This window comes from Molothrus aeneus, chromosome 2 (genome assembly GCF_037042795.1).
Source record: "Molothrus aeneus isolate 106 chromosome 2, BPBGC_Maene_1.0, whole genome shotgun sequence".
Lineage (NCBI taxonomy): Eukaryota > Metazoa > Chordata > Aves > Passeriformes > Icteridae > Molothrus > Molothrus aeneus.
In genome coordinates this window covers 75,926,305-75,946,950 of record NC_089647.1, presented here as the reverse complement: position 1 = coordinate 75,946,950, position 20,646 = coordinate 75,926,305, and the positions used below count along the sequence as shown (strand labels likewise).

General features: G+C 37.9%; 1 protein-coding gene across 3 annotated transcripts in view; it reads left to right on the top strand.

Moving 5' to 3' along the window:
• The window catches only part of ABCC4 (ATP binding cassette subfamily C member 4 (PEL blood group)), a 141,813-nt gene that overhangs the window by 38,395 nt on the left and 82,772 nt on the right, over nt 1–20,646 (top strand). For 2 of the 3 annotated variants that reach the window (XM_066571532.1, XM_066571531.1), the window contains exons 14-19: nt 5,204–5,300; nt 6,439–6,657; nt 8,613–8,753; nt 10,142–10,179; nt 10,490–10,587; nt 13,587–13,733. In XM_066571532.1, the coding sequence (XP_066427629.1) occupies nt 5,204–5,300; nt 6,439–6,657; nt 8,613–8,753; nt 10,142–10,179; nt 10,490–10,587; nt 13,587–13,733 (740 nt within the window). The remainder of the gene's footprint in view (nt 1–5,203; nt 5,301–6,438; nt 6,658–8,612; nt 8,754–10,141; nt 10,180–10,489; nt 10,588–13,586; nt 13,734–20,646) is intronic. The other variant, XM_066571533.1, reaches the window with a different exon arrangement.

Sequence of the window (20,646 nt, the reverse complement as noted above, 5' to 3'; positions counted from 1 at the left end):
TCCTCCCCTAGATAATCATAAAAACTTGCAGAAATCTTGCAGAAATGGTCATAGAAATTGCACTGAGTAGCAGTGTCATGAATGTTCCTTTTTTCCTCATACAGGGAAGCTTTTAGTATCTAAATTTGAAAGTTGTACATCCTGTTGATGTTTGCAGTTTCAAATCTGGACCCTCTGAACCCCCTTTAACATGTTGCTTTATTTTACTGATGTTTTCAAAAGGCTATTGTTTGTTTCTGTCTGCTGGTATGGAGTAAGAGTTTTATGATGCATGGGCTTTACGTTCATTTTTCAGCTGCCACGACTGATAGATGGAGTTCATCACCTCTGTAGTTCACGTGCACTATCAAATTCCTTTAATGCCTGTTGAAGCTTTCTAGGCTTCAGCTGCTGCTTTTCTGTTTCTGCAAAAGATCTCTCTGCAACTCCAGCATCTGGCTGTATCAGTGCTGAGTTCTGAAAGTGCACCTACCTGAGCTGTTAACCTGTCTCTCCCTGAAGTCTTAAAGTCTGTTCATGAAGAGGGAGATGAGAAAGTACCCTGGTGCCTTGTGAAGGAGGGCAGGCTGCCTCTTCAGCTTGCTCTACTTTTCATGTGAGCTGTGACACCGGCAGCATCTACATTCTACTGCAAACCTGCAAGTGTGGATTTTTGCATGTGCAAAACCATAAAGGAGATAGAAGCCATTGCACTGTGTTTTGCTGATAAGCGTGTGAAGATGAGGAGGAATAAGGAGGTTATCTCAGAGAATTTGAAACTCAGACAAGTAGCTGGGGTTATTTCTGTACTTTCATTTTTTCTCCACAACTCCAGATCAGATTGAGCAAAACAGAAAGAAGTAGAATGAAAGCGTTTTTTAGAAAATGGGCTGGGTGGAGTAGTACTGGGAAGGAAAACCAAGCAATGCCTCCCTACACAAGACTTTAGGGGGGGTTTTTTACAAACAGAAGTTGTCTTCTGAGACCTTCATGGAATCTGTAAAGGTACTGGGGGTAGTGGGGAGAGCATTATGTTCAGTAAGTTGCTTTGAGAAACAAGGCAAGGCATATACTTTAATGCTTCCTGAATAGTGCTAGAAATGTGGAGAAGACAGAGAGCACTTGGGCAAGAATGATTTCTTAGAACATGGTGCTGAGGAATGTCCAAAACACCACTTCATGCAGGCTGCTCCCCCAGGAGTCCAAACCACGAGGCTTAAAACAATGGATGAGATGGAAGAAACAGAGGATTTTTTAATGAGAATCTGAAGTGGATATTGTTCAGTTCACTCACTCTTTTTTTTTTCTTGCAATTTTATGTTAAAAGTTTATTTTTTTTACAAGTGTCTGGTCTATGTGTTTACAAAGATAGGTATGTTCCTAGTAATTCCCCAAAGCTATGGCATGTGGGTGGCTGGTTCATTACATTTGCTGCTTTTCTGTATTCTATTCAGCTACTGCAGTCAGTAGTTTAAAATATATAAATACTTTTCAAATGAGAAAGAATGCAAGTAGCACATCTCCAGTGGGAAAAGAGACCATGATATTATTAATAAAGGACTTTGGCTCTTAAGAATTTCTTCGTGATTCAGACAAGTCATTCTGTGGATGATGGAGTAGATAAAGGCAGTTTTTCAATTAATTCTTCTTTCCTGGTCAGATTCCTTGGAAGGTATAAACTGAAGATTTCATATTTTTGTGTTATTTGTTGCCTTTTTTCCTGTGGGTTCTTGATAGTTAATAGTAGGCATGCTTCAGCCTTTTTCCAGTGGGGGGTTGCCAGTATAGTTATATGTTTTTTCACATATTTGTATTTGGATATGAAAAGATGCCTTTGTTCTATATTTATTTAAATAAAAATAGCTTTTAATTCACTTTTAGGAAATCCAATATTTTGAGAACTCAAGTTTCAAGGTGAGGGACAGCCATCACAGATCTAGTAGCACATTTCTTTGTATGGTGAAGTTTGGAGCAGATGGGGATTTCTAAGAAAATCATTCAATTGCACTTGGATCTCAAGGAATTTCCTACTCTCCCTTTTTATCTATATATTGCTATAGATTATATGGTTTCAGATCACCTTTAGATAGAGATAAAATTGTGTCCCACCAGCAGTATTGACTCAAAAGTCATGTTTTTAAGAGTGAGATTTATATTTTATCAGTCTATTGGGGCATGCCTTTCTCTAGGTGTTGTTACTTCCTGTGTATCTTTTTCAGTGACAGAAGCTGTGTACAAGTCTCAGTTGATTATCAGCTTGATTTTTTCTTTCTCCTCTGTGCTTGTGAGAGTAGACAGAGTTGCAGAACAGTTTAGAAATCTTTTAAAATAAGGCCTAAAAGACCTAAAGTTCTCATGGTTCTTGGGAGTGGTATTCACATCATTCCTAGTATCCGATAGAGTTCACATAGATAAAGTTCTCAAACACCAGGATCTCTGGCTCAGAAAGTTCCTAATATATGGACTCTGGAGTCTGGAAATGGATGCCAGAGGAAGCATCTCCCTATGTACTTTCTCCAGCCATCCAGTGCTACCTGGTACCTGGAATAGATTTTGTGGACCAGTTGTATTTATGTGTGACTGGGACTTGTCATGAGATGGAGATAAATGGTTATCAAGGTAGGCATAGAAGCAGCAGAGTAGAAAAAGAGACAGCAGAGTAGAATGTGTAGGGTGTGGGGGATTTTTGTCTCTGGCAAGCATAGTACTTTTTTTTTTTTATTTTGAAATTGCAGAACTAACTGGGGTGTTGTTCTCCCTAAACTGCTTAAATTTAAATGGAAGGGAGAGGAAAACAAATATAGGAAGTAAATTAATGTAACAAAGGGTTTATGCCTGTGAGCACTTATGCATGTGCTTTAATTTCATTTCGGTGGTTACTTTCATTGAAATGAATATAAGTATTAACTAGAGTAAAGTTAAAATTGCATGTAAACTTCCGAAAAGTAGAGGGAGAAAGAATGGTAAGGAAGAAAGTAGAATCATTAAAGAAGAGACATTTTGCAGAGGTGAAAGAAAGCTGGTTCTTGGAGATAAAAACTTAAAAAAGATTGAAGAAAAACTTGTCTCAAAGAAAAGCAGAACTGATAGGGAAGGAAGAGCAAATGAGGATTTGTATGCACGAATTGCAAAGACTCTGCCTGTGCGTAGGGGAGCACTGTGTTGTTGTAGGCCCCTTTCTCAGTGTCTCCTGCTTCATGCTCTGCACTATCAAAGCTCAAACTAATTATTTTTTGATTCCGTAGCAGTTTGCTGTCAAAGTGCAGTGGGTTTTTCAAATGGATTATAGCATCCTGTTACTTAAGTTTGTTTACTTAAAATACTCTTTGCTTATTTTTGTTGAATCGGAAGGGTGTAGTGTCTAGAGAGGTCTGTCCTGATTCTGGTATTCCTGATGATGTATGAAGGTCATTGATGGTACATTTTTAGGTGATGGAAAACCAGGCAACGCTAAAGGCAGTTCTGGAAACAGATATTTGTGAAGTTTTGGCTGTGGGATGTGAATTAGTAGGTGCATGCAGCAGGGTGAAGTGCTAGGTGTTGAGTCCATGAGGCTACAACGAGCAGGGAGCAGTAGTGTGGAAAGGAGGTGCAGAGTGTTGTAGATGGCAAACCCAGTATGACTCAGCAATGTCATGCTCTTGTTAAGGAAACGGTGCCTTGGGATTTATGACTAGTACTATATGTGGCATTACAAGTAAAATAATACTCCTGTTATGTTTTGTACATGTAAGGTCTCAGCTGAAATAATGTTTCAATTTTGTGCCCTTCAAAAAATGTATAGGCCAGCTTCATACTCCAGTGTAGGTAGCCAGGACCATTCAGGTCCAGAGCAAGGAGGCAAAATAGAAAGCTATCTGTAACTTAAAAGAAAAGTCTATTTGGGAGACTTCTTTATTACTTTTATTTGTTTTTTCTTTCATGTCTGGAGGAGAAGGACTTCAAGTATGAAGGGACCTTGTACACTAGAATGAACTGGTCCAGGGGCCCTTGGGGATGTAATGGATTGAAATTGCACCAAAGGACTTGAACTTCAGAGAAAAAAATTTTAATGGCAAGGGTAGCTTGTCCCTGGAATACATTTTCAAGGGTGTTGAAATTTCTATTTAGCTTAAACATGGAGAAGAACCCATTTAACTTCTGCCAGGAACATTTTTACGTTTAAATTGATTCATAGTTGGGGAAGAGGATGCAACTTTCATAGTCCCTTCATCTTGCTTTTTCTTGTACTCAAGAGAGGCTGGAGAACCTTTGTGTGTTCTCTGTCTGGATCTGGTGTGACTGTGTGCACAGGTGTGTGTGTGCTTGTGCATGCAATAAATGTGGCAGTGGTGATTGGAGTTGGTGCAGCAGTTAGTCCTGTTGTCATGCATGAAATGTGCTCACAGTCTATGTGCCTCTGAAGAGTAGTGGACAGTCCCAGGGAAGGTGAACTGTCTGGGTTTTAAAAGACAGGTAAAAAGGTTGTGGCAGTGCTGGGCTGGCTCCAGCAGATGTCTGAACTCTTGGCCCAGTTACATCCCCTGCTGAGAAGGCTTTCCTTGGGTTCTCTGTATCATCAGTGAGAAAGGGACGCACTATCAGATTGTGATTCACTTAGAATTGGGCTTTTCACCTGGTTGGTGTTCTTCAATTATATAGAGCAGTACTTCTATAAGTAGATGGATGATGAAACTAAGCCTTAGTGAACCAGTTGGAAAAATAAACAATTATGGACTATTTTGGAATGTTTGGGGTTTTTTTTCTTAAATCAGTAATACTGTTTAATTCTCCAGAAGTCACTGTGGCTCAAGTGTTACAGCTGGTCTGAAAGCTTCTCTCGAAGAAGTTACTTTTACTGGCTGTATTTCTCCATAATTTTCCACAGTATCTTGCCTTTCTTTCTCTTTCCTTTAGAATAATTTTTTAAAAATACTCTCTTTTCAATTCAGCTTATGAAGTGTACATTTGTTGAAAGAATGTTTAAGACAACTTTAATGAAATGTCTTATTGCCTCCTCTTTTTTTGCAGATCAGAAATAATTATATCTTTTCCCTTCCTTGAAAACTTAAGAAATTAAATGAGGAACATGTTTTGTTAAGGTTTTATATAGTTTTCGTAAATCTAGTAAGCATGATCATCTTCTTATTTTGAAAACAAAGAAATTGAATAGAAGAGGTTTTCCAGAAATAAATAAAGTCTTTTAGGACATTTAATTTTAATTACTCTTTCCATCTTTTTGCAGATGTATTTGTCAGGCCTTGCGTCAGAAGATTTCTGTTTTGGTCACTCACCAGTTGCAATATCTCCGTGCTGCAAATCAGATTCTAATTTTAAAGGATGTAAGTGATTTTAATGTCTATACTTATACTTTTTAACTATCCTTTTTAATCTAAGAAAGGAAAAAAAAAGTTAGGTTTTAATTTTTAGTTTGTAAGTATATTTTCTGTCTACTTATGACTACATATGGTTTTCAAGTTTTACAATTATTAATAAGTTGATTTTTCTTGGAATACCTTCCCTGAAAAATCTGTTGCTGAATTTTGTCATGCATGTAAATAATCTTGCATTAGTAATACTTATTTCTTCTAACACTTTGTCTGGTTTTGAAATAAAAGTTTTAGCCTTCCCTTGCTTCAAATTTAATATACTCTGAGACTGTGTTAATGTTTTGCTTTTGTTCTTGTTCCTTACACTTCTGCGTGAATTAAGAACTGTGTTAATTTTGCAACAAATCAATTTTTAAATTAAGGCTGAGAAATAGTCTCAGATGCCTTTGAGAATGAGTATGCCTTCAGTACAGCTGGTTCCTTCCCATCTTCATTGTACCAGATACTGTGGCAGAGGGGCAATGCAAGGACTGCAGTTGGGGCTTTTTTCCCTGTTTTTTTTTAAGGCTGGGTAGTGAAATATTTAAAATTACCTCTGATGCATCACAATGGTGCAAAAAAAAGGGCGCTGTCCCTCTTTTTCTTTCCATTCAGATTGCTTGAAAAATTTCAATAGCTCTTGAGAAATGAGTTTGTGGTAGAGCTGAAAGAAATGTGGACATGATCAGTGTTGCTCCTTGTAAGGTTCTGTGAGGATCAGAAAATGGAGATGGTGTTTACCCCTGGGATGGAACAATATAAAAAGACTGATGGTTGTGTGTGTGTGGTTTAATAGGTTGTCCTGAAGCTGCATGGCTTGGCATGTCCCACAGCTTCTCCAGGGAAGTGATTCTCCCCTGGCTGTAACTGGGGTTGTTCTCATCCTGTTTGTTCGTTGGCCTTGTTAGCTGCTACAAGGTGACTGGTCAGAGCTTAAAGAGCTTGTGTCTGCTCCTCTAAGTGAGGAACTCGTAGAGGCTTCAGCTCAATTACTGCAGTGGGATGTGTGCCCAGCAACTGCAGAACCCCAGAGGTAGCAAGGACTGGTAAGAAAAATTGTCCTTTATGGAAAGTATATAATGAAGGTACTAAAACTTTGTATTGATTGTAGGGTAAAATGGTGGGGAAAGGTACCTATGCAGAGTTCCTGAAATCTGGCATCGACTTTGCTTCCCTTTTGAAAAAAGATGAGGAGGTGGTGGAACAGCTGTCAGTTCCAGGAACCCCCAACCTGAAGTCTGCCCGGAACCGAACCTTCTCGGAGTCCTCTGTCTTGTCCCAGGATTCATCCGTCCACTCACAGAAAGATGGAGCTGTGGAACAACCACCTGTGAGTGCTCAGAGGAGAGAGGTGTCTTGATTCTTGTCTGGCTGGTTTTTAACTTAAATTTTGATATGGGCTTACCCTGCAGCATTGGGATTTCAGGGATTACTGAATTGCATTACCAGGTGAGAGCTCGCCTCTGGAGATCCTCCCTGGCTGTGTTTGGCTGGCAGCTCACAGCTCAGCGTGGTGCTGTTCAAACCCAGCAGAGTCAGCCTGTGCAGTTCAGCATCAGCTCTGCTGAGTGCTGGGAGCATTCCTTGTGTGAGTCCAGAGGCACCACACTGTGCTTCTTTCAGCCTGTCCTCTGACAGCAGTGCTTTAAAGGTCCAGTCCCACTGTATTGGGTGTGTTTGTGCAGTGTTGAACTGAAATGAACACTTTCCCTGAATTCCTGAGCTCTGGGAAGTGCAGGTAGAAGCTGTGGCTTTATGCAAAGTCTTTGTTTGCATAGCTGGCATCAACATGCCCATAAACATACCCACATGATCTTGAGCTGGCCCTACGGGGCTGATCCTGGGACACTGCTGCCTTGCTCTCTCCAGCCCTTTGGGTGGTGAAAACAGAAGGCTTTGTAGGGTGCCAGTGTGACTTCCAGGTGCCTCCTTATCTCTTGGCCTGCCCAATGCAAAAGCAACGCTGAAGTTTCTGTACCAGAGGTTGCCTTCAGCTGGTGTGTTTGCGTTCCCATCAATCAGTGCAGGCTCCCTGTAACCCTGCTAGGCTTGTGCCAGCACTGCATCCATGGAACAAGCATTCCCTGTATGTCCTGATGATTGTCACCCCTATGCTGTAGGTCTATATTATCTCTATTTCTTCTCTATGATGAAAGGCAGTGAGATTTAAAAAAAAAAAACAATAAAAAAAAACAACAAAAAAAACCAAACAAACAAACAAAAAAAAAACAACAAAAAACCAACTATGGACTTTTTAATGCATTTTTGAGGAATGGTTTTATGCTCCAAAGCAATGAACTTATATTATAATGCCCTAGTGGCAATTCCAGTCTTAAATTCTCTTAAATTTATGGAGGTGTACCAAACTTCTTAGCAGCATCAATACTGTTGAATGGGGATAGGGAGAAGTGGGAAGGTGTGGTGGCTGGAGAAACAAAAAGCGAAGATAGGCTTCTCACCTTTTATGGATGAGTAGGTTGGATTTCTCTTTTCATGACTGTCAGGTCTCATGATTCCACTCTTCTTGTACAGCCATGTCTTGTGGCAACAAAATCAACTGTTACATGTCCACTGAACTGACACTAGTTTTTATATTGCATATACTATAAAAATTAAAAAAAAATCCTGATTTTATTAATTTGTATAGTTCTTTTACCTTCTTTATGCCTGTATCATTTTTCCTTCTCTGTTTTTTAGTGTCCCCCATCCATTGTTTGCTTACTATGACTTCCCATTTGTCATTTTACTTATTTTCCCTATTAACAGATTCTTTGCTCATATTTACAAGGAGATGATTAGAATTTTATTGATAAGTTGTAAGTCTTGGGTATAGATTGGTTGATTATGGTACATACTTGTAGAAGAATATTTAATTTAAATGCTTTTCTGGGAAGTAAAGTTGCCCACATTTGCATTCTGAAAACAGAATCTTCCCTGAGTAAAAGCCTTAATTTCTGGAGCTGTTATGAGTGAATGTAGTATATGAGAAAAGAAGAACCCAGATAGTGGTCAGAGCAAATATTTCTGGCGCTATATATAGTGTTATATTTGGTGAGCCAATGCCAAATAAAATCCTTCAAGTGTTGATTTGCAGAGTAGATTTTCAGTATTGGTGCACTGAGACTAATTTTTTTTGTCATAGCTATGTAGTTCAATATTTAAAGTTTTTATATGCGTAATCACTTTATCTCCTTGTTTAATTGTTTGCTAATTTTGAACCAAGTGGCTTAGTCTGAATCTGTAACTACAAGGTTGATGGGGTTTATTCTGTGGACTTTCTTTCAGGGTGAAAATGCACTGGCTGCAGTGCCAGAGGAGAGTCGACATGAGGGAAAAATAAACTTTAAAGTTTACAGGAAATACTTCTCTGCAGGAGCAAACTACTTTGTGATTTTTATACTCTTATTATTTAATATTTTGGCACAGGTAAGTTGTTGGAAGCCACAAATAGTATGGACTGTATTTTGTGTTTGTGAGATCTTTTTCCCCTCTATTTTTATTTTTTTTAAATACGATGTGTACTTGGTGCTGTAATGTTTAGTCTAAAATATTTGGGTGTTCTTTAATAATTTTGTAGCGTACTCAAGTATCAGCATGGAATTTTTGGTAGAGCATTGAGAGGTCTTGCAGTGATCCTTATTCCAACAATTTTAATACCTCACTAAGATAATTATTTTGGTGACAACAAAAATGGCGTGAAAATTATAAGCCAGTGTACTTTGTTTAGAAAGAGAAGAAAATCATAAGGTGTATAAAAGTATAAAAGTATAAGGTGTTAAAAGACAGTCAGAGTGTTTCCAGTTGAGGAGGGTAAAGAGATGTACTGGGTGTGGGAGGACAGAGCCTGACAGAAGTGTTCAAAAAGCAGCTCACCTGTTGGTAAGTGCAGATTATGTGAAAAGTTTAGGTGGAGGGTCACTGTTTAGCAGAATGAGAAAGTCAGGAAGAGCATAGGCAAATATTTTGTGTGATGCAGACTGTAGCAGGTATGTAAATGAGTTTTTAAACAAAGTTATTTACAAACTTAGTGAAAGCAATGGTGAGCTGAGGAAGCTGAGTGAGGATAGCTTTCGTGAACCTTTTTTTCTCTTTCTTGCTGAGAAGGCTCAAGTTCATTTCATGGAATTCATGGAAATGAATTTTTCTTGGCTGTTAGAAAATAGTCTGTATATTTTAACATCTTACTTCTTGCTTGTCCTTGAATTGAGTCTGTTGGAAAGATAGCTAAGCAAGATCAGATCTCTGTAGTAGACTGCCCACAACTTCAAATTCACATGAACAGAAGTGTATTTTGAGATAATAACCCTGTTACATGTTTGTGGTCACCTTTTGTCACAGAAGGAAGGTGGCAGAAGGAGTTTTTCCCTCCCTCTCCTCTCTCATCCTCCTTCAACCCTGTTTCTGGTAATTATCTTCTGTAAACACAAATTTCTGGACTGGTAACATCAGAAAGTTTGTTAATCAAAAAGCATTTTGGAATATCTCTTGTAGCAAATTTAGGAACTGAGAAAATGAGTTCTTTAAAGTTCAATTAACATACATTAGGTAAAGCTACTATATTTTGTTTGCTACTAAAGTGTATTGCTTTCCTTTAGCTTGCTAACATGTAAGGTAATTTAAGGTAACTTCTTTCTTTGTAGAGCACCTTCTAATGTGCTTGGCAAATTGCTGCTGGTCTTGAAAGACTGGATGGCATACTCTTCTGAATATGTGATGTTTTCCCAGAGAGCTTGAAAGAATAGCAAGGCAATTTAATTTTCTCTTTTTTTTTTAATTTTGTGAGATGATTCTTGTATTTGCTTCTTTTGCTCAAGGTGGCCTATGTGCTCCAGGACTGGTGGCTTTCTTACTGGTAAGTTGGTGATAAAAAGTGGCTGGTTGTTTCTGCCTTTTCAGTCAAGTGCTGTTTGTTTAGTTGAAGAGGAATGGAACCTGCTCTAGAATAGTTCAGATCTTCCTCTGACTTCCACTTCTTTTTTTGGGGAAAAAAATTTAAACTTTATGCTAAGTGTAGACTGTAATTGCATCTATTCATGTTGTGATGCATGACAGCATCAATACATGAGATCTTTTGAACTAAAGAATTCAACTAAAGAACTGAATCTAGAAACAGCTAAATGCACTTATTTGATGATGGTTATCTTCTGTGTGCATTTCCACAGGGCAAATCATCAAGAAAAGTTGAATCTCACAACAAATGGAAATAATGGAACAAATGTGCCTGATCTAGACCTTAACTTTTATTTGGGAATTTATGCAGGTAATTGCACATGCATGCATGTGTGTATGTTTGTGTCTAAGAACTATTTATTATCTGATAATAAATTCAGAAATTCATTCAAGAAATTATTCTTGAGAGGTGCAAAGCAATGTATGAGGAAATGTGATTTCTAGCAGTAACTGAGCAATGTCTTAACAGATTAAAAGCCTTAGTCTTGTTTTCTGATTAAATAGATTGCAATAAATAAAATAAATCTGACAGAAGAAATAGGTTGAATGCAGAGTCTTTAATTGCTTTTGCTGGATTTTGTAAAAAAATCAAGAATTGAGTATCTGAAAAGTCAGTCACATTAAGGTTGGGGTTATTGTCTATATATTAGTAAGTAATTGAGCTAAATCTTCAGTCATTATATGGATGGCAAGAGGGATTAGAAATGGATCTTTGTTCTGTACTGTTCTAAAACTTGGCATGGCTACATTTCTTCTGAAGTGCCACAGAAAAAGAACAAGCTTTTAAAAGGCATCCTAGATGGGTATGCAAAGCAGGTTGTTAAAAAACATTTCAATATATTTCAATAGGTAGCATTATGCTTCTGAATATTCAGAAAAGGGCGTTGATCCTTGCATTCAGGCATCCAAACATCTTGAAAAACTGCTCTGGGATGTAGTAAAAATTGCCACAGAAGAATCATGTGCATGCTCTCAGATTCTCCTATTTAACACTCTTAGTGATGCATGATTTTGTATGGCATGGTAATTTCTTCATGGAGATGTAAATGGTTGGTGTGAGAAAACAGGTGGAATGCCAGAGGAATATGCATTGAATGTATTCAGAAACATCTCCATGGGTGAGAGAATAGGTGCAGGATTTTTTGTTTAGTTTGTTTTCTGGAATCCACGTGATCTGAGTGGCTGACAAAAAACATTGTGTTTGGCCTGGAATGCAACAATTTAGGAGCCAGATGAACTTAGCTCTTATTTTCTCTGTGTAATGTCTTATTTCCTGAACCGTTCCAGTGGACTGCACAGTGTGATTAAATGTGGCAAATTTCACTTTCTCTAACCAGGTAGCCTAAACCACATTAGTGAAAATTTTATCCTTAAAGGAATATTTTGCTCTAGATAGCAGAACAACAAAAGCTATCTTTATATTGAAACTTTTAGGTGACTTAGTGAGATATTTGCAATTTTTGAACAGACAGCATTGACTTGTCTACACAATATTGTAAGTGGAAGTGACAAAGTTATAAAAAGGTAGTAAATTTTACAGGAAGTACTTAATAATCCAACTTACCTTTTTCTATAATCTCTTAAACAGTATAAAACAATTTAACGTTTTTATTTCTGATTATCAGTGTTTGAAAAAACAAAATTGCCCACTGTAGTAGTTCCTTCTTAGTCCTTGTTGCTTCTGTGAAACAAAGATTTTGAAGAATAAAATTGCTGCTAATAGGGAACACTGCTGGCCAGGACTGGGGTGCCAATTCCACACCTCTTCTATAAGGCAAACATGCAAAGAGCCCTTGTCTCTCTCATACTGAGGTTCTCAGCTCATGAACAGGGAAAGCAGAGACAGACCAAGTGAAGGACTTGGAAGCATGTTTTGTTTCCCTTCTCCCCAGCCATTAGGTCTGTTCCAGTCTGTTCTGGGAGGGTTGTACCAACAGCTTCCAGCTGCTTCCAGGCCTGAGTAGAGTTGTACAGAAATGTGGGGTTTCCAGGATGTGGTCCATCTCCTTGTGTTGCTCCCAGAGACTGCTGTTAGGAATGGGCTGTGCCACAGCCTCCTGCTTCATGCCTCTCCTGCTCCCTTTTTGCATGACCCAGCTTTCCTGTTTGGGTATGTGCAGTTATTCTTGGAAAAATTGTCTTCTCCTGCCTGGCCTGGAATACAGCAGGTGGGACAAGGCAAAAAAACTCTCATCCCAGCCACCATCTTTTTTCTTAAAAACAGCACCTCGCAGAATGTGAGCAATAAACTGCAAGAAGACAAATGAAATAGTGATGATACCTTTATTTACTCCCTGGGAGGATACAGAAGGAAGCATATGGGATAGCTTGACCATGTCACATAATTTAAAACCTCCCTCTTTCCCACTGTTACTATAGCTGTTCCTGAATTTTGTATGATTTTAACCTGCCCTGAGAATAGGCAAGGTTTTCTGCTGATACTTGGGGTCTAACTTCAGCATGCCTTCAAGACCTGAGGTAGCTATGCTGTTTTCTGAAGCAGAACACGTGGAGCCTGAAAGCTCTGCTAAATGTAAGGTTTAGACCTTCACTGTTCACTTTTATTGACAGGGAATTTGAGCAGCCACATTGGAGATTATGCACAGCAAACAGAGCAACAGCAATCTCATTATTTATTTCAGTTTTTGCCCTGTAGCACCCTTGTCTTGTAAGCAGAGATGTGCCCAGAAGAGAAACAAAGAGTCTGCACACCAGTTCCCTAGAAGGACTGTTTCTTCTCATGGCATAAGGAATGCATCTTACATAGTGTGAAATACACATAATTTATGTGATTTGTGTGTTTTACAAGGGGAAGAATGGCATGAGTGGTTTGGGCTGATTGGGAGTAACTCAAGGTTGTGTCTAAATAGCCATGTATATATTACTTGTTTAATACCTGCTGGCAAGTGTTGAATCTTCACCGAGACCTGTGCAAGCCACAATTATACATGGCACTGCAAAATGAATTTTTTAGTAACGCTGTTATGCAGAAAGTTTCAATATGCATTTATCTCATGGGTTAACAGACATTTCCTACATTTCTATGAAGTACCAGTTCTTTCAAACAGAAGAAGAGAAGTGGATTAAATTGATTCTGTGATAATAACTGAAGCTAGTGACAAATGTATCTGTGTTCTGCACTCAGTCTGAGTCCCCCTAGGCTTAAGTTTGGATTCTTGCTATATTATGCAGCAGTCCAGAGAATTTGGTTTTAGTGCAATTTTATTTTTAACTTTTTTTTCTTCTGAAAGATTCATATCTTTTTGCAGGCTCTGTTCATGTTTTTTTTTTTTATTTTTTTTATTTCAGGTTTAACAGTGGCTACAATACTATTTGGCATAATAAGAAGTCTTCTGGTGTTTCGAGTTCTTGTCAATTCTAGTCAGAATTTGCATAACAAAATGTTTCAATCCATTTTGAAAGCCCCTGTCTTGTTTTTTGACAGAAATCCTATAGGTAAGTTTATTGTAAAAAGAAAAAACAAACTCAATATTTAATGTATCTCCTTGATTGCACAAATTGTACCATTTCTGGACAATTACAATTCGATGGTATTTTTGCACTTCTGTTGGGTTCTTTTGCTTCTTTTACTTAGACTTTCTAAATCTAAATTTGTACCTAGACGCTTCAGATTTTACAGTGTAGTCCTTTTAATTTCAAATTCAGACTTCTTATTGTTGGTTCATCTTACTGTCTTTAAATGCAGCTTACAGAACAATGAATTAGCTGTAGCTTTGTTGTTGTATGTGGACCTGTATTTGCACTGCTGCTCTGATGCAGTTTCGCAAGGAGTCTCCCATATGCTGAATGTGTGTGAATGCATTTTGTAAAACTGTGATCCAGATCCTTATGTTCTTCAAAAGAAAGGAGAGAGAAGCTGGAGAAGAGTGAAGAGAGTGGGAAGGTGGGTGGTACTGATTGACCAGCCAAAGGTTTGTCTTTTACATGAGAACCAGAAACCTGATGGTCTTCACTCCCTTGGAAAAAAATTGACTCGTTCTCATAGCACCAGGAGGCATTTAATTGTAAGGATATATAGGGATGGCTTTATTGTTTCAGAGAAAACAATAATATTTTCAGGAAATTGATACTTATATGGAGAAAAGGTTCATGCCCGTGATGTGATGAATGGAATGTGTACAATTTAATCTTAAAGAGCACCCCTGTAACTGCAGAAAGGTAGGGCTGTGTTACATGGCCTGCTTGTACTGTGAGTGTGTGGAAATGTAAGTTCAAGGCCACTTGAACTTACACTTCCCTTCCATAGAAGGGAAGCTCAGGAAATGGGAGCTAGTGAGAGCACATGCATGAGAAGAAATCCTAGTGCTGATGTGTCAGGTTTTCCTCTTCTCTCTTGTGTATGTGTGCGCAGCAAATGCAGTAACTTCGTTTTTGAGCAAATACAGAGTGATCTTGTAAGAATGCCCTTAAATCTGGTTCATAATAACAAACCAAGAACTAGAGAGAAAACATCAGCAACAATGTAGAGTAACACCAGTTTGCTTTGTAACACTGTGAATCTCTAATTAGCAGTGCATTGTAAAACTGACATTCTTTAAATCTGCCTGTCGCTGGTATTCACACACTGTTGTGACTTAGATGTGTGTTTCTGTTAATCAACAGATATTTTATAATAGAGGATTAACTTCAAGATGCATATATTTCTTTCCCTTCATCTTTCTTTTGGGCAGGATGGCATGCAAAAGTACTGCTGTTCTAATCTCTGCATTATTTGAAAAAGGAAAAAAGAGAAGAAAAAAGATGACACATGAAACAATGTTCTCCTTCAGAATTGCAGCATTTAGCAGTTCTGAAATCTGTTTTTAATATCTGTATTTCATTGTCTGATTTACATGGGTTTTTTACTGTTTATTTTCCTTTTAGAACTTCACATGCTATTTCTTGCATTGAGGTGGGATGATTTTTTTTCCCCATCTTTTTTTTTTAATATGCCTGTGAAAGACCTACTGAAAAGAAATTGAAGTTTTTAAATGTGCTTTTTTCTAGCCTGTGATTGTAATAGCTAAACCAAACTATTAGTTATTATATCCCATATTAGCAAAGCTGATATTGCAATATCAGATCTGTCATTTAAGCATCCAGCATGTTCTCAGTGTTAGTATGAGGTCTCTAAGACCTCACCAGAAGCTGTTGCTGAACTGAATTTTGCTGTTTTATTTATGAAAAAAGAATTAGTAATTAAAAAATGCCACGGCTAGTATTTTTAACACACGGTGATCTGTGTTCCAGAGTTGAGTAGGTAACTTAAATAAACAGACATCCCAAGCTCTTGGTAGTTCTTATTGGGGAAGCAGAGTAGCGAGGAGCATCAGGGAGCCGACATTAGGAAATGGAAATGCGTGGTGAATCATGACATGTCTGTCAGCTCCCAACAGTGTAGATCCAATCAGTCCTGGTGAATAAATGAGATGACTTATTTCTAAAAAAATTGTGCTTTGTGAATCAGTTTAGGCATAAGCCCAAGATCTCTCTTTACAGAGTGCATTAGGAATATATGGGGAGGGGTAGGTTGTAAAGGGAATAGTAACTAGCATTTTATCCAGATGATAGAAGAATGTCAATGTATTTTTGGAACCTGGATTACATAGCAGAGAGAGAAAAGGAATAAAAGGACCCCTCTCTTGTCTCCCTTCCTAGCCAAAAATGTTTGTATGTACACAGATTTCACCTTTAAATTCAGCATAGGTCTAAAAAGAATTAAATTTTACTGTATATTTTACACTGGAAGAACCTTATTAATAAATGACTGTCTCTCTCTTTCCTTCTTAAGTGTTTAGCCTAACCCTACTGAGCTGATAATCCTAAGTGACCAAAGTACATTGTCTTACTCAGCATGCAGAAAAAATTGCCATTTATTTATGACTGAAATTCTAATTTATCAGCAGGTACCTCTACAACATCACTTACACAGCTGTTGTGAAAGCTTGATGGGTAGTTGAACTGTTAGTATTTTGGGTTTTATTACACCTGACTTCTCTGCATTTGTTCATAGAAGTTATTTTTTTATGTGTAGAATTTGGCTCTCTGGAAACTTCCTTTGCTCTTTTACCCATATCCCAGTAAGGGAATGACATGAATGTCAAAGTATCTGTAAAGTAGGAAGATGTGGACATTTTCTATTTCGTAGTGAATGCTGTATATATTGCTCTTCACATGTCAGTTGCAGGAATAAAAAGGGGTTGATTCCTGTGCATGTCTAGCACAAGAGGGCAGCATGATCTGTTTTATCCCAGTTGAGCATTACAGAGGCTTCTTAGAAGGATAACAAAATTCATCTGTTGTGTTTTTAGAGATGATATTTGAGGAGTAAATTTTCAACCTCTCCGCTGAGCAATAGTACTGTGGTTCCATTCAGTTGTCTTAATTGTCTGCAAGAATAGTATTTTCTCCTGATCTTTTACACAATAAGCTTTTCAGCTTCATGTAGTGCTGAGTTCAGGAACTTTTTTCCTTTTGGAAATAGTGGCCAAAAAGTCAGATAACCCTCTAGAGTCAGAAGACTCCCACCAGCGAGACCTTCTTCAGCCATTATTCCTTTTAATTTCTTTTCCAAGATGTTTGTAACACTTCAAAACAGATTTGTTATAAAGCTATGTGAAAGGGACCCGGACTTCAGCAGCAAAGACTTGATTTGGGACGTGCCTCTTTTGAAATGAATTTCTTATTGAATAGTTCAGATGATCCTACTTTTGACAAGTTTCAGGATTTCAGGATTTGATTCAAGATTATTTGCTTAGCTTGTAAATGAATTGTTCTTTTCTGGGATTTAGGGACAGAGATTAGAGAAGTGATGCTAATGTGTAACTGCATAATTTTCAGTTATGGTGGTTCTAGTGTAAATTCTGTGTAATTTTGAATTTCCTTGAATTTAGGAAGTTGAAACCTGCTTCTGCTTTGCTGATGGGTGCTGTAAGAAGGAATGGATGATATGCATTAATTTGTTCAGATAAAACAGAAATCTCTTCCCCTTCTAGAGAATCTGCCTGAAATTTAAATTGAACCAGAATCACTACAGAAGTGATTTTTCTTTTTCTTTCAGCAGCTTTTTCTTTTTTTTCCCCCAAATTGTATCTCCTCAAACTGTTGGTTCTGACAGTTATAGGAGGAAAAGAAATATTTTGGCAGACCTTGCAGTATTTCTGGTCTTCTTAGAAATGGGAAGCACTGAATTGTATGATGTTTGTCCTTGATCTGTTAAATTAACAGATTTTTTTTTTTTTTTCCCCCACAAATGCATTGTGGAAGCATTAAATAAACTTTGATCCCTTTGGGTACTTACCTAGACTTTGAGATTTGACCAGGTTATAGAGAGAAATACTCTTTTTTTTGGTTTTGGCAGCCAGAAATGGCACGCTGAACTGATAGCTAATAGCAGCACATGAAAGCAAACTCCAAATATAAAAAGATTAAAATGTGAAAGAAAGCTGTTGTTATAATGAAGTTTGTTTTTCTTTAAGGCATAAGGATTTTAATTATAGTGTTCATAAGTCAGCTGCTGAAATGCTTATAATTTGAAGAGAAAGTTTCTTTATAGGATTAAAAGCATGTTCATCAGTGCACAAACGACTATCTGCATTTTATCTGACAGAAGTGTCAAATGGGCAATGTTGTTACAGTGTTTCAACCATATAATATTTGCAACGAATATGGTATTTCAGCAGTCTGAAAATTACAATGCTGATAATGAGGTTGTTAAATTATACTTTATCAGATGGATAGTGAAACTGCTCTAGTTAGTGTACATTAATGTATGCTTGTTCACACAAGTGATTCTGCTGAACAAGTAGCATGTTTAAACAAGAAATACTGGTCTTAAACTGTGTGATTTACAGTAGGTGGTGTTTTGGCATATCATGCAGTTAACAAGGCAAAGCTTCATGTTAAGATACTTCGTTTGTAGTCTCATTCGTCAGTGATATAAATATTCAGTAGCAATGCCAGGAAATGTATTGTATTCCTATTTGACTCAATGACTCAATTGCTTTCTTTATTTCTTTTTTTTTTTTTTTTTGGAAACAAGATCTGTCCTATCTTTGTGATGCAGTTTTCAGATATATCCTTGTGGTCAAGATGAATTCTGCAGGGTTGTGAAAAACTGTACCAGCTCTTTTGACAGCTTTCATGTTCTCTTAAGCTAATACAAAAAAGTGCATTGTCCTTAAAGCAGCAGAGGCTTTGTTTTTGACTCTCTGTGCCAAGCTCTAAAGGGCATTCACATGTGCGCAGGTTTGTTAGTTTATGTTGAAAAAGAAGTCCCTATAGAATGGCCTTTTGTTGTAAAATAAAAACACAGATTCTCTCTTCCGTGTTGGTAATCACTTGCATTTGTTGTTATTAAGATGGCAACACAATGGGTTCCATCAATCATCAAGATCCTTAACAACCACACAACGTTGTAAATATTATGTTTGGGTGTTTGAGTGGAACAGGTCGTCACTGAAGTAGGTGTGGTAATTAAAACCTGTTAGGTTGCTACATGTGTTAAAGAAAAAACCCTTTAATGTTTTTTTCATATAACAATGGCGATATGTACTTTAAATCTTATCAGGGCGTGATTATTACATGATATTTTATGGGAGTTGCTCATTTACTGTTAATATTATCATGGCTTTGTTAAGAGTTTAAATAGTCTTATGCTTCCATGTGTTTTATCACCATTATGATTCTGTCAAGAGCTGTATGAAGGTGATTGCTATAGGAGTAGTCTTGTAAGTCAGTAAATGGCACTCTGGAGTTATGTTTACATTTATTATCTATTAGCGTAACTCGATTCAACTCTATCCTGTTCTTTTCTGCAATAATAATTGAATGAAACTTGGCCATAAAGCGATGAGACAAGCCCATTACATTTTCAGTTCACCGAGTCAGAGCTCACCCCATTTATGCCTACTATGGGAGATAAAACTAAAAGCTTTATGGAAAAGCTGTTTGTAGGAGGGGATGAGCCATTATTTGACAGGGAATTAGCGTGAAGCTTGCGCTGACAGCCACTTCCAAGTGCAGCCTCTTGCTTCCCTGGCACAAGATTCCGCGTCCCTTCGTAGGGATTTTCGATCTTCTTCATATTAAGATCGCCTGGTAGGGAAAACAGCCTGCTGTGAAACTCATTTCTGACCATATGCTGACCTGCCCAGATACTGCAAAGTTTAGTGTTTTCATTTACTGAAGCAGCTACAGAGAGAGCTGCTCTCGCCCCACCTCAGCCGAGCAAAAAGGAGGCATGGAATGTCGAGCAAGACAGGGAAGCCTAATTAAAAATACTGGCTTTAGAAGACTGCACAGAAGCTGTTCAGAGACATCCCTTTCCTGCAAGTGTAGCTGGAAAATAAAAATGAAATTTTGTTTTAGTCTTGCATAGCTGGCATGCTGTTTTGGGGAGATTTTTGGCAATGGAAAACTAAACGTTGGTTGGAGACACTTGAAAACAGAGGGAGAGACTGCTGTAATATTAATGGAAAACTGCAAGGGGCTTAAAAAGAGGGCCCAACTGAGGTGATGCAGCTACAAATAAGCTTTTAGAGATAATCCAAAATGGAGAATTTTTTTGTTCTTTTTTGTTTGTTTTGATAATACTATTTTAAATATGTAACCCTTTTTTTGCTATTTTTAATCTGTTTATAAATTGTGGAATGCTGCTATGACTACTGTGGAGAGTGGGAACTGGAGGTGCCACATGGATAGAATGTCCTCTCTAGCTGTTCATGGATGCCTATTTCAGATGGGAAATGAACATCTCTGAGAAATGAGGAAAAACTTATCAAAACTCACTTCATTCAACCTTGGAACAAGGCATAAGCATTTCCAAAAATAAATTACTTTGGAGAAGAGCTGGGCAGGGATGATGAATAGCCAGGTTGTGAGACCACCTATAGGGAATGTGGGAGAGGCAGTCCAGCTCTTCTCCCCCTCTGGTTCAGTGTGAGCTTTGAACATGTGGATCCCCGACCCTGGGTGACAGCCGTGCACATCGGGCTCTTGGCTGTGCCATAGCCTTCCACTGCTGTCCCTTATGGACACACAGACACAGTTAGACCACTGTGCTGTTTGCAGAAAAACTAGCTTGCTTTGATGGGGTGTTTTGGAGTTTTTTTTGCTTAATCTGAGTAGCTGGAAATTAAAATGAAACAAACATTATCACAGTGCAAACTCATTTCATTAGCACTGTTCTGCTTTATGCTGCACAGAATTCTTTCTCCCAGACGGTCCTAGGTAATCTGCACTGCAGCATCTGGGTGAATTAATTAGTTGAGGTTTCTTTCTTTTTTCTTTTCTTTTTTTCAGATTGCCAGCATCTTGCAGATTATGCAACAAGTGAAGATTAGTTTGTGCCTGTGGTGATCTTGTAGAG